Below are 13,908 nucleotides of genomic sequence, written 5' to 3' on the forward strand. Positions count from 1 at the left end.
AACACTTTCTTCCATTTTCTCCGTCTTCATCTCCGTCACAGTTTCCGGTTTCATTTTCTCAAGGTGTTTCCAATTTTCGAAAGAAGCGGTAACGATAGATTAAATCGAAAGTATAGAATGGCATGCGAATGGTGCGAATTTTAGACGAACGAAAAATCCGGAATTCCACTCGAGGACGGGTTGGTCGTCGGAGCGATCGTATAACTGTAAATACTAGACAGTTTCCTCTTTCAGTCTAACCACTGATAGATCACACTCCTAGCATTCGTTTAGAATCGAACGCTTCAAGCAATTCGACATTTTTGTCAGACATATTCCACTTTACTCATCACTCTACTAGTTTTTCAAGAAACCACTTCTGAATAAGTTTCAACTCGGTAGGCTGGTCGGAAGTTTTATCCAAATCGTTACAATATGATATGAAGATATTTCATTTTTTATACAGTTTAGGCAAACATCCAGAATGTTTTATGTGACTTCGTTAAACAAGATACAAATGTGCTATGTATTATACATTACGTTTGTTCATTTTAAAAGTGGAAGTGTTTTGAAAATTTAGATAAGTTAATATTAAATAAGGAAATATATAACGATAATGAAGAAAGTACTTCTCTGGTACTTCTCTGTAAGTATTCATGAATATCTTAGTCCAATTATACTACTTATGCAGTGTGCCAGGATCAGTCCAAATACGTTACACCATCCATATTAAAATTAAGTCAACTGCACGATTATCTACACAAATTAGCGAGTAACGAAAGGCAATTAAGACATAAAGTATCATAAACGATACAATTCTGCTAGCTTTTCTAGACGACTTAGTATTAGATGTAATACTAATATCAGCAGAAGATATCGGATAAAAAAGCCTAAAGAACAATAGAAAATATTGCGAAATCTAAAATGAAGTAGCTTTATGACTTTAAATTATTAAAGTAATTATACCTTCGTCCCATGAATGTTTGCGAAAATTAACAGGATCGCAAAATCGGTCAAACTTTCAGGTATAAAAATTCCAACAGCAAAATAAAGGAGTACAAATAACAAATAGAAAATAAAAGAAACTCCAAACCAAAGTAAGATCTCAACTGCTCGTAAAAAAATCCATAATAAATCGTCTTACGCTTTACAATTTTAGGAACCACATCTGTTCTATAAACATTTCTAGAAATCAACGAAATCAAATCACTCGTGCAATCTGCAAAATCATTCAAACTTTCGACGACGTAGCTCTAACAATAAGATATAAAGGAACTCAAAGAATAAAAAAAGAAAATAAATATGGAAAATATCCTATATAAAGTATTTTAGGCATTACGCTTTTACCGTTAGTAACTAAGTCTCCCCTGCAAATATTTTGTAAAGCCAACGAAACCACATTATCCGTGCAGTCCGCAAAGTCATTGAAACTTTCAACTACACAGCTCTGACGACTTCTGAATTACCCTAAATCATTGTTTGATCCGATCGATCTGAGATTATCATAGAATCGCTGGTGTTCAAGTTCCCTGCTGGTTGTCGTGCTAGTTTTTAAGGATCACCGTGTCCGTCTCGACTCTCCATTCGGCCGGAATATGGGATTTGGTGTCACACAACGAGGCAAGGAAGTAGTCCGCGGCTTCGTGAATTAGTAATCAGGATGTGTGTCTGCGACTGACGAACACATTTTCGTGTATACAGCATAGCCACAGGTGTCTGTTCGAGTGAGCTGAAACGAAAGAATGAGAGAGTGTAAGAGAAATGAGACTATCGGTTGATCGAAGAGGGGTGAAATGAGAGGGGGATAAAGGGGGAAAGGAGAACGGAAAGAAGAAGAGAGAGAGAGAAAGGGGGGAAGGAGGAATTGATGCGAGAAAGACGATGACAAGATGAAAAATTGAAAGAGAAAGTAAAAAGGAGAAACAGAGAGAGACAGAGAGCAGATAGTGCTGTGGTCCTCGTAAAATAGAGACACGTGGAAAGATGAAAATTTAGAATGAAAAGCAGAGGTGAGAAAAGTTATGAGAATTTGGTTAATTAGTGGAAAATTCATGACTATTCATTTATGTTAAATATAAATGAAGGGTTTTCTAAAAAACTATATTGCGGGACATTATTTAATTTACCAATAGCATTGTTATTATATAAAATGTTGGAATAATGTACTAGAAATTTCACAGTAATGTATCGAAAATAAGAGATCCGAATGTAGTATACGTGTAACTAGAACAATCAACAATTCTCTTTAAAATAAAACTATGTATTTGAGATTAGAATCGATAAATGATTAACATTCATATCTTCTATCTATTGCTACTGTACCATTACCCATTTAAGCTATTGAAATCTTATTTTTAGGGACATACAGTTACAAGATGAATTTCCTGAAAAAAGGATTCATAGGTATATGGAAAAATGTTAAATTTATTTTAGTTTAAATTAGTTAGTTTAAATTGCCGAATTATTACGAAATTTATAATACAATACGAATAAATAGAATAAGAATAAAAGCTCTTTAAGAACTGCAATTATCAACTGAAAAAACTAACACTAAAAAATTAAAACTAAATCTAATGCAACTTTCTCGATTTCTCATTAATAGTTAACGTAAATGAACTGTCATGAATCATATATATAACTAATAAATATAATCATAAAAAGGGTATGCGATAAAGTAAGAAATAAATTTTAGAATTTGTATGCCAGAAATATATGTACACAGAAAGAGGAAAAGAAAGAAGTATGACGAAGAAAGCTAAAACTGAAGGTGTAAAAGCGGAGAAAAAGAAGGGGGAGACGGTAAAAACCAATATGCGTGAATCGTTTCACGATATAAGGTTCACACTGGCATTCTTCTCTGTGTCATTCGCCCCGGAATTGTAATTCATTATTCATCGAATAAGCGAGGACGTTACTGCCCCCAAATTGCTTCGCCAAAAATTCAAATTCATACTCTACACACGATTTCAGAGGTATACTGTTGATGTTATATAGAAATATACATATGTACATACGTGTATTATGACCATTAACTCTAATTATACATATAATTCTGGGCAAAGATTACTATGGATTTGTGCAGGATATCTAACCCTAAAAGTATAAAAATATCAGTGCACCTGTGGGAGTAATAATTAATAAATTAATATGTATACTCTATTATAAGCATTGGTTTTTAGAAAATAAAATTGATAAATGTTAAAACGCTTATAAAAAATTGTAAATCCGAAAAGTTATTAAAAAGATATCAAACCTTTCAAAAGAAATATTATTTATGTTTTTAATAAATCTTAAAAAGTAAAGAATGCATATAAAGCTCTTACCCGTTATACATGTATTTATTATGTTTATTAGAATTGAATATTTTTCTTCCTCTCCCATCCATACTGATATTTTGATCAGTGCTTTAATTAATTTACTTTTAAAATGTTAGTTCTTATATAGTTCTTAAAAGTTTTAGTTTTTAAATTTTAATAACTTAATTATCCAAGTTTGGTATTTATATTATTAAATTTTTTATATTATTTACATCCATGGATGCTATAAATGATTTTACAAATTCAGATTTTGGACAAACTCAGCAATGTTTCCTATTCATAAATCCATTTTCTATCAAATAAATCTTTTTCTGTGTGTTTTGAATCACAATTTTGAATCACAGAGTTGAAATTCTGATTGATTTTATTCAACTATTAATCTGAGCCAACTGTCACGTTTTATATGAGATCAATTGTATTACACGAAGCGTGACCTTAAAAATTATTATTTACGCGTAATATATGAATTTACTTTGTTGAAAGAAAACATTTTTTCTTCTGATATCTTTATGACTCATCGAAAGCAATTATTTTTATTGATGGTGCTCAAATTATATAGCTTTCTAAGAATTACCTTAAATATACTTGCATTTAAATAATCTCTGAAAACAGTTGCAGTATGTTCTTTTATATTGTGTACATAATAAGTCATAAAAGTAATTTTGCATAAAAAGTATTGTATATTCGCGTTCTGATACATCTTTAATTTTTTATATAATATTTTTGAGAATAAATTGATTACCACTTCGTTCACTAACGTAGATTCAGTGTTTACAGAAATTTGCAGTCGCCATACTGTAAAGCTGACGTGAACAACTTATTCCTTTAAAAAATTTGTTTTAAAATCAAGTAAATTCGCGCGCTGTTCTCTTCCATAGCATAACAAACAGCTGTTTTATTTTTTGACAGGTAGTTACACCATATCGTTTTTTACACTTGACGCTGATTAGACTTAACCCCTTTCAATAGTCATTTTGTTTCTGGTATTTCTACGTATCAGAAATAAAAACATCTTTATTCGCTTTATGTGTTTGAATGTTTTGTTTTTGAAGCATTAATTCCAGTATTATGCAGTGGAAACTGCAGGAAAAAGAAAATAATCAGAACAATATTAAACATGTTGACGTTACCACTGAATCTTTATAATAACAATTATTATTTTTAAATAATATTAAACTCTTTACAGTATTAATATTGTACAAAAATAATGTCATTCTTTATAATATATTCAGGTGATCATTTATTACATATTACAAAATATTATTATATTTGTGTATATGTAATTATTGATCTATTCAAAATATTTAAAAATTTTAATAAAAATCTTTTTTACATTTTAGTATTAAATATTTACATCATAATTACAATGGCACAGTCGCCCGTAGATAGCAAAGATAATATAAATGAAGATTTGTCTACATCTTGTAATAATTTCACAAGAGATTTTTATAAGGTGAGTAAGGATTTTATATTAAATATATTTTGTTGATATTATAATTATTGAATTTATTTTAGGAATTATCTTCTACCAGTGTAGGAAATATAATTAATTCACCATTAAGTATACATATGATATTGTCTCATCTTTCTCATGGCGCAGAATCTACAACCTTAAATGAATTGACTAAGAGTCTTTGTCACTATAATAAAGATTTGATACAAGAAGGGTATAAATCTTTAATAATTCAGTTAAATGTAAGATGATCATAATTATTTAAAAAATAGTAATTACAAACACAATTAATATCTTGTATATTTATAAGGAATTGGGAAATATTAAATTGTACATTGCAAACTCAATGTACGTTCAAGATGGATTTGAATTACTGGAAGAATTTTTAACAATAGGAAAGGAATTTTATCAATCTGAGATTTCAAAAATAGATTTTAGAAATAATGTTGATGCAGCTGAGAAAATTAATAGTTGGGTTAAAGAGAAAACAAATAATAAAATATCCGATCTTGTATCTTCAGGTGAATTATATTTATTATTATTAATTATAATAATAAAATAATTACATATAATAATCAGTATGTTTTGCGTAGATGATTTTGGTGAGGATACAAAATTAGTACTAATAAATGCAATCTATTTTAATGGTAGTTGGTTTAAAACATTTGATACGAAGAATACAAAGGATAAAATATTTCATGTGACAAAAACTCAAACAAGACTTATACCAACAATGTTCAATAAGTCCCAATACAGTAATGGTAACATACCAAGACTGCAAGCAAAATTTATTGAAGTTCCATATATGGTAGGTTTATATATATGAACTTGATATATCAAATTCTAAAAGAAATATTTTGCAGAATACAGACATAGTAATGATAATAATATTACCAAATGAAATAGATGGGCTTTCAAATTTGCAAACTAATTTTTCATGGGAAATACTTGCAAATGCACATCGATCATACAGCGAAATTGAGTTATATCTTCCAAAATTCAGAATTGAATTTACAGTAGACTTGAAAAATATATTAAGTAAGGTATGAATAACAAATTTTATATGTTACATCATTAAAAAGTTTATATTATATCTATTAGCTTATTTATTAACTTTCGAATTTTAGCTTGGGTTAAGCACAATGTTTAAACCTAGTGCAAATTTCAGTCGTATTTCCAATACGCCACTTATAGTTAATAAAATTTTGCATAAAGCAATTATAGAAGTTAATGAAGCAGGTACTGAAGCCGCGGCTGCAACAGGTGAGCTTAATTTTGAAAAAATCTAAATACATTTTACATACATTTTTAATAAAATGTAATTATTTTCTGTTAGTTGTTCAGATGAGACTTCGACGTATGGCATATTTCAAGGAACCAGAACAATTTATAGTCGATCGGCCTTTCATGTTTATAATTGAATATAAACCAAAAAACATACCTCTTTTTATCGGAAATATACGGGATATACAAATTGCTCCCCAAAAAGATGAATTATAGATTCTTTCTACATCAATAAAGAACGTAACACTGGATTAAAGCAAATATTTCTGTTTAAACATATATATTTATATAATACATTTATTCTACATAAATGTAAAAATTGTACAAAAGAAACATGATTCAAAAGTTATTTTTCTTGAATTAAAATTTTGCCCTATTTTTTAATAAAATTGCATAACGAATATAAATATGATTTGCAAGTAAATTATATTCCCTTAATGAAAGTTTTTAACATTGCATTGAAAATGTACTTTAATCCTATTTATCAATTCATCTCTTTCATCAAATATTTTTAAACCTAATGTTCTTTAAATGTATTTTAATTGTGACACAGTATAATTTTTTATCTGTTAAGAAAAAAATGAACATATTATGCATTGTATTTAAGTATTATTTAAACTGTACTTGCTCCCTTTACACGAATTCTTGAATTTTATATTTTACTGACAAGTCACTTGGTTCTATTACTTCTTTACCTTTTTGTCCTCTTTGTTCGCTCTTCTAGTACTTCAGTACTTACAATACTTACATTGTCTATTTATGCAATGAATAGCTTATCATATTTGCCTACTAAACCGCCTATGGGTTTATGCATATTGGTTTTTAGAACTAAAGTAAAATCTTAAATCAAAGTATCGTACAAATGTTAATGTGTGCAATCTTGTAATATAACTCACATGTATTGTCCTCTTTGTTCGCTCTTCTAGTACTTCAGTACTTACAATACTTACATTGTCTATTTATGCAATGAATAGTTTATCATATTTGCCTACTAAACCGCCTATGGGTTTATGCATATTGGTTTTTAGAACTAAAGTAAAATCTTAAATCAAAGTATCGTACAAATGTTAATGTGTGCAATCTTGTAATATAACTCACATGTATTATCAGGTAGTAGCACAGGTTTCTTCAAATCTAAAGCTAAGATTTTTATAATTTAAAGTTGAACTTGTAGTTTACAATTTGAAAACAATTTTAGATTATATTCTATACTTAATTTTTTTATGATTTGATATGACATTTTCTTCCATTATCATATAATGTATAGTCTGAAAAATATCTACTAATGTTTTGTACATTTTTTAGTATAATTAAAATTAAATGTCAAATATTTTCAAAATCTATTTTTTTCCCATTCTTATTTAGGTATTAAAATACTTTAAAGGTAAGTCTCTAAATGGTATTTTATACAATTAGAATCCACTGTTTTTTGCATTTAGTACCATAGTATATAGATTTAAAATTAAATGTTCTTTTATTGTAGCAGCACATATCATCATTAAACTTTTTGCACCACATTTATTGAGCAACACACTGAATAATAATTTGTTATCTACAATGAAAGATGTGTAATAATTTTATTACATATTTACATATGTTCATTTTTTTAAACGTCAGATTAAAGTTACCTTTATGATAATTTTTGCCTGGTATGACAAAGTATGGTGTTTCAAAATAATATAAAAGATGATAAAAAATATATTTTATACAAATTAAATAAATGCCTATATCTCATTTTGCATACAAAGATGTCACTTCTACTGATGTAAAATATATTTTTTCATTACTAAATGTTTGATATTTTTCAAAGATACATGTATAACAGATAATAACCTTTATTCACTTTCTTCATTCTCTACGTTTTCCTATAACATCAACAGGAGAACACTGAAAATTATCAAATCATATAGAACAGCAACAAGTTATTATAATACGTACTGTATTATCATTTTCATTCATTATAATATAGTACTTATGTGAACTCAAAGGAATATTGTTTCCTTTGCTTGTATTTTCAAATCTGATATTGTGCTGAAAACAAAGTAGTTTTTTGAGTTTGTTACAATTTTATTAAATTTTAAATGAACTGAAAGAATGAAACTACTATAATAACAAAAGTGAAAAAACCTTATTTCTTATATGAACAGATTAGGAAGAAATCTCCAAAGCAGCTCTTTGCCATATTTCTAGATGGCAATTTTACTTGTTTTACTTTATTTTTCAAAGATATGTAATCTTTTGTAATCATCTCTTAATTCCAAATCTTTATAGAATAAACCACAATTTCAATCTTCACACAACCAACGACAAATAATTAAAGATATGTCACTATAACTTGTTGCTGATACTGTTGTTCTATACTTTTCATTGTTGTCTGTTGTTGATGGATTATCTTGACATATGAAAAGAATTAATTTTCTCAATGACATAGTACTATGGATAACAGATAATACTTGTGCTGCATGTCACAATAATGAATAAGCACTAGAGAAAGCAATATCCCTGTAGTTACTTCCATTTTCTCTAATATTTAATATCCCTAATGATAACTTTTCTCAGCATTCAATATATAATATTTATTCTCTGTAACAAAAATTACTTTGAAATTACTTTAACTTTCTGCCTGGCGTATAATAATACATATAATATATATTATATATTATTATATATATAATAATATTGATTATCTATTTCTATCATTTCTCCAAATTTTCTATTAAAGGAAAGCTTAATTTCTGGACATTCAATACATATATATATTTTTTGTTTCGAAGTGTATGTCCCATTTTTCAGTCACAAACAGAGTTAAACCTATCCAATCCTACTTATTTCATACCAATTTTTACTTAAGAACTTCTTTGCATTGCTAATTTAAGAAAGACATAAAAAAATAAATTAATATTTAAATCGTAATTTAAATAAATTAATCATAATTTAATATCAGTTACATTATAAAACATTTTTAAAGACAATATAGGTATATTTAAAAAAAATAGATGTATAGAAAGAACTCGACCTTTCCTATATCGATGATTTTTTAATATGTGGTAAGGGGCATGATCGAGTACAACTTTTTCCTATACATATAATCCGCGATCTTCCTTAATTTCCGAGATATTTGCAGAGAACTGTCGGTAGCATTGAAATAAATTATACTTATATTTGTGTATCTGTAGACCATATATATATATGGTAGTATCTGTAGAATCTGAACGCTCATATATAATTACGAAAGTTAAGAATGATTTATTACCGCATCGTTTCCTTGTTAGGCGATATTTATATTTTCTGTCATTGCCATCAAATCAGGTAGTTGTTAGATTGCTCTCTGCGCGTACAGTTTCGTCTGCTTTCCTTTCACGACTACTGTTCACTTCGTGTACCCTTCTATTCAAAGGTGATTGCAATTTCTCTCAGTATTTCTGCTATTTTTCCAATTTGATTATGAATGACAATATTTAATCATCGAACATCTGAAAATTAAGAAAATATATTTAAAAACCAGATTACAATATTACTTAGTCTTATTAGAAATTTTAGAAGTATATTTTTTTCAAAATCCGTAAGAAGTAGCAATGATAAAATAGTAGCAATAATATAAAAAAAATAATGCACTTCTCTGCATTAAGGGTTCTCTTAGCACTCAAAATATCAATAATATACAAAATAAAAAATTATACAGGTAATCATATATTATATAACTTATAAACAAATTAATTACAACTTTTTAAAATTAATTTTCAGCTTTATAAGCGACCATAAAGTAGTAAACATTGAGGATTCGTTTTTCATGATGGTGAACCTTTTTTTATATATTTTCTTCGTTTTACTCAACCTTCTGCTAGCAGGCGAGTATCCTAGCTTTAGTTGTAGTAAACATTAGTAAACATTCCATAACTAATTTTAGCGAATCTAATACAATTACAATAGTATTACCAATAGCTGTTGATGTTTAGTCAAATTTTGCTATTCGATGTTTTATTTTAACATAAAGAACATAATTCTTTAAAAATATTATTTCCAATCGATAAAAGTATTTTTCATGTTATTATTATTGAGAGTACATACGTAAATGTTTTTAAATATACTTTTTGATATTAAGAACAACTATAGACTAGGTTACAAATTTATCATTAATAGAAACATACAATAATACATATTTTTAATTGTTTGTTCATAGATGCTACTAAAAGTGCTACAATTTTCTTGCGTTTATTCGAAAGGTAATCATATATACGCAAAATCAATGTAATTCCTATTTGTCTTCATTTCATATGTATTTCATAACTATAATTCATTGTTTAAAAATATACTCATTTTATTTACTGTAATCTACATACATATTTTAATGTAATTTCGCTAGTTTATTTATTTTTCTAGATTATTCATTATATATCATTCATGTAATCAAAAAATTGCTTTTTTTCAGGGATGGTTCTCATTTTGATGCGCACGTATTAAATATAAATGAATTGGAAAGAATGGCAGATTATTTGCGAAATGATAAGAGCATAGCAATCTACATTCATGGCTATCTAGATAATGTAACTACTGCAGATGTGCAACTTGTAACACGTGGTATGTTACGATTCGAAATTTCGCGCGACTATAGAAAATAACTTTTAATGGAAAATTAATCTTCCTTCACAAATTATTGCAGCATATTTAGAGGCCACGGATGACAACGTTCTTGCGATCGATTATCGAGAAATTGCTATGATCAATTACGTAATCGGTGCTTCGTTGCTGAAGGTAGTCGGCAAACATTTAGCCGAAACTTTAAACTTTTTTGTGAGTTCCGGTGTGAATCCGAAAAAAATACATCTAATTGGACATTCAATGGGTGCGCAAGTAGCTGCATTCACTGGACGTAATACGAACTTCAGACTTCCCAGGATAACAGGTGCCATCTTCCGTTTCATTCGATATTTTATGAGACTAACTTTTGAGATTTTTCTTTAAGATTATTCTTTGAGATTAACTTTTGAGGTTAACGAAATAATACCAGAAATTCTGTTTGCAGGATTAGATCCCGCTGGACCCTTATTCTACATTCTCAATAATCGATTGACCCATAACGATGCTGACTTCGTAGATGTTATCCATACCGACGCGGGCTTTTACGGAATAGCTTTGTATAGTGGCCATGTGGATTTCTATCCGAACGGTGGCCACAGACCGCAACCTGGTTGTATGCTATTTGGTCCACCTTTATCCGTAACAGGTTTGGATTCCTTTATTTTGACATTTTCTATTTTTAAGATGGTAATTTTGGAAAACAAGTATAAAATGCGATTACGCGCATATGTCATGAAGCAATGTCCTGAAGTTTAGTTTATTAGATTTATTGGATTCTAGATGTTGATCTACTACGATTATTTATTTTGTAATCATGATTAAAAAAAAATTAGATTTACAAAAATAAAAAGACTTCGGTTCAAAGACATTTGGAAATTAAAGAATATCAATTTGTAAATTTTTATTTATCGAATTTAAATTCAAAATAATATAAGTTAGGGAAAGAGATTATGACTAGAAATGTATACTACGTGCATTAAATGATTATATAGATGTATTTGATATCGTAAAAATTGTGTATTTTTTGACGTTGTACATTCGAAGCATCAAATGATTATATTCGAGGAATATAATCATTTTATATAAAATTTCTGGTTCACTTTTCTGTATGATAATAGCTACACATATGGTATAATAGATCCGTTAATAATGCTAAAAATGTAGTATTATTGCAACTATTTTCGAAAATGCCAAGAATCTTGTGCAAAATATCTCTTGGTTAATTGAGAATATTGTCGGCTGTTTGTCCGATGATAACAAATATAAAACAATATTCATGACCAGATAAGACCGGAGCGATAAACTTGGAGTGAGAGTTGTTAGACGTCATTTCGTACGGTCGCGTGTGTACAATGCACTCGAGCGTTGCGTGGAAACGTATTGTTCATTTCGTGCGGACGTAGGAAATATAGCCAGTGACGGATCTACGAAATGTGTGAAAGTACACAAGTACATTGTTGAAATTTTTTTTACAAGATTTAAAATTTGTTTGTAATTTATATTATAGTATCTCTATGTCATACTATAGCTTACATAATTAAATTCACATTAATTATGTAGGAGTTTTTTAGAATGTGATAATATTGATAGTTTCATATTTTATTACTCTTGGGGAACCGATCTCCTCCCCCTTAATCCATCACTGGGTATAATGCACGAGTATTGATTCTTGTCGCGTCATAAAACTCAATAAATAAATTTTTTAAAATGTGAATTGACATTGAAGTGCATTAAAAACAATAAAATAAAATAAAATAAAATAAAAATAATTTTAATTGTCGAAATTTGCAATAAAGAAGACTTTTTGCACTAACAATAATTTACAATAAATAAAATCGACAATTTTTTCTAACGACCCTACCGGGGATATATTCTCTACAAAATGCAAAATATATAAAGAGAAGTACATAAAGAGAGGACCTTTGCATTAACAACAGCTTACAATAAAGAAATCAAAAACTGTTTGTCGAAACGAAATCGTCAGGAGAACATGCCGTACAATGTACAAAATGCATGTGCACGTGACGTGCGCCCTCTAAACGTTCGTCTGGCTTATTGTACTTAGAGGTATATTTACGATAAAAAATGTGTGTTCAACGCAGATATGTCGAAGAGAAAGGTTCCAACACAACACAAAATATACGTTGTAACATAGCGTCAACATTGACGCACACCGCTCATGTGTGTATTTCTAACGCGCACGTCAGGCAACGACATCGTTCCAACGCTCGTGTGGGCCCAACCTAAATGATAATATTCTCTTTTATCTGTTACAGATTTCTGCAGTCATTACAGATCGTGCAGATTTTATGCAGAATCAGTTAAAAACCCTAACGCTTTCATTGGTGAATGTAAAGTCGACTGCAGCAGCAGCAATCTTATTCCAATGGGTGTTGCTACACCAAGTAATACGTTAGTATAATTTTTTTAAATTTATATAATTTTTTTATTAATTTATTCAGGTCTAACGCTAATTCAACGTTTCAATTCTATTGTGAAATTGTAGAATTTTCAGAGTCATAAATTTTCGTTTATTTTGAAATATCCAACTATGAACTATGAAATATTCAAATTTCCAGAACTTTGAACATTCCTTAAACAAATTTATTACGCAATAATGTCACATTTATATATCTTTCGCAATGGCTCAGCAGAAGTTATTTCATTTTATAAATTATTCATGATTCGTCAATAAAAAAATTTCTAACTTGTTCCTTAGAAAAACATCTTGGAAAAGAAAACAAAGTCTCTTTAGTTGTCCTTTCTTTCGTTTGTATTATTTTTTCTATTTTGTAATTAATCGTTTTTGTTCTTTTAGGACAGGTAAATATTTTCTGACAACAAATGCGGAGAGTCCTTTTGGTCGAGGTGAAAGGAGTATTTCTCTTCATTAGATCTTTAGTTAAAAATCTTCCATACCTATATGAGACGATTCAATTTGAATAAAAGACATACGTTTTATTCATGAACTACAAAAATGAGTAAACGAGCAATTAATCTAGAAAATGCATCTATGACATACATTTTATAACTGCCAAAAGACCAGAATATTTCTTACTCCTTTCGCTATAATTATATTATAAAGATACCAGTAATAGAATTATGCAATTTATATAATTTATGTACCTGTATATTTTTAAAAGATTTCAGTAAACCTTTAATTATATTTACTTAATTGTTTAATCATTTCTAAATTTGTCCGGCGACCAAATCCCTTCAACGAGAAGTAGCTTGGAGGAACTTTAAAACAAAGTTCTACAATCTGTGTATTATCTAGACAAGATGTGCATCTGTCCT

At 28.7% G+C, this 13,908-nt stretch overlaps 2 protein-coding genes and 1 long non-coding RNA gene across 5 annotated transcripts; 2 read left to right on the forward strand and 1 right to left on the reverse strand.

Annotated features, from left to right (window-relative positions):
- The first annotated feature begins 4,042 nt into the window (after positions 1-4,042).
- LOC132907449 (leukocyte elastase inhibitor-like) lies at positions 4,043-6,294 on the forward strand. Of its 3 annotated transcripts, XM_060960570.1 has the most exons (9): positions 4,043-4,205; positions 4,483-4,528; positions 4,637-4,749; positions 4,812-4,991; positions 5,060-5,270; positions 5,343-5,557; positions 5,613-5,792; positions 5,877-6,012; positions 6,086-6,294. In XM_060960570.1, the coding sequence occupies exons 2-9, from the start codon at positions 4,504-4,506 to the stop codon at positions 6,247-6,249; spliced, it is 1,224 nt and encodes a 407-aa protein (XP_060816553.1). In that variant the 5' UTR covers positions 4,043-4,205; positions 4,483-4,503; the 3' UTR covers positions 6,250-6,294. The 3 variants fall into 3 exon arrangements, with proteins under 3 accessions (XP_060816553.1, XP_060816555.1, XP_060816552.1); XM_060960572.1 differs by lacking the exon at positions 4,483-4,528 and having other exon boundaries at positions 4,044-4,205; XM_060960569.1 differs by lacking the exon at positions 4,043-4,205 and having other exon boundaries at positions 4,214-4,528.
- A 775-nt stretch (positions 6,295-7,069) lies between these two features.
- Positions 7,070-8,652, reverse strand: LOC132907451 (uncharacterized). The gene is made up of 3 exons (XR_009658175.1): positions 8,161-8,652; positions 7,662-8,064; positions 7,070-7,585 (listed from the first exon to the last, which is right to left on the reverse strand). It is a non-coding gene; the product is annotated as an uncharacterized LOC132907451 (long non-coding RNA).
- A 670-nt stretch (positions 8,653-9,322) lies between these two features.
- LOC132907450 (pancreatic triacylglycerol lipase-like) lies at positions 9,323-13,781 on the forward strand. The gene is made up of 7 exons (XM_060960573.1): positions 9,323-9,430; positions 10,214-10,256; positions 10,463-10,611; positions 10,694-10,936; positions 11,057-11,257; positions 12,888-13,023; positions 13,430-13,781. The coding sequence occupies exons 3-7, from the start codon at positions 10,515-10,517 to the stop codon at positions 13,503-13,505; spliced, it is 753 nt and encodes a 250-aa protein (XP_060816556.1). The 5' UTR covers positions 9,323-9,430; positions 10,214-10,256; positions 10,463-10,514; the 3' UTR covers positions 13,506-13,781.
- Positions 13,782-13,908: the final 127 nt, after the last annotated feature.

Source organism: Bombus pascuorum, chromosome 5 (genome assembly GCF_905332965.1).
Source record: "Bombus pascuorum chromosome 5, iyBomPasc1.1, whole genome shotgun sequence".
NCBI classification, from domain to species: domain Eukaryota; kingdom Metazoa; phylum Arthropoda; class Insecta; order Hymenoptera; family Apidae; genus Bombus; species Bombus pascuorum.

Coding starts and splice junctions, on each gene's coding strand:
- LOC132907449 (XM_060960570.1), top strand. CDS start 4,504: ATGTCATTCTTTATAATATATTCAG. Junction 5,558..5,612: donor TTATTGAAGTTCCATATATG/GTAGGTTTATAT, acceptor AATATTTTGCAG/AATACAGACATAGTAATGAT. Junction 5,793..5,876: donor TGAAAAATATATTAAGTAAG/GTATGAATAACA, acceptor TTCGAATTTTAG/CTTGGGTTAAGCACAATGTT.
- LOC132907450 (XM_060960573.1), top strand. CDS start 10,515: ATGGCAGATTATTTGCGAAATGATAAGAGCATAGCAATCTACATTCAT. Junction 10,612..10,693: donor TGTGCAACTTGTAACACGTG/GTATGTTACGAT, acceptor AAATTATTGCAG/CATATTTAGAGGCCACGGAT. Junction 13,024..13,429: donor GTTGCTACACCAAGTAATAC/GTTAGTATAATT, acceptor TTGTTCTTTTAG/GACAGGTAAATATTTTCTGA.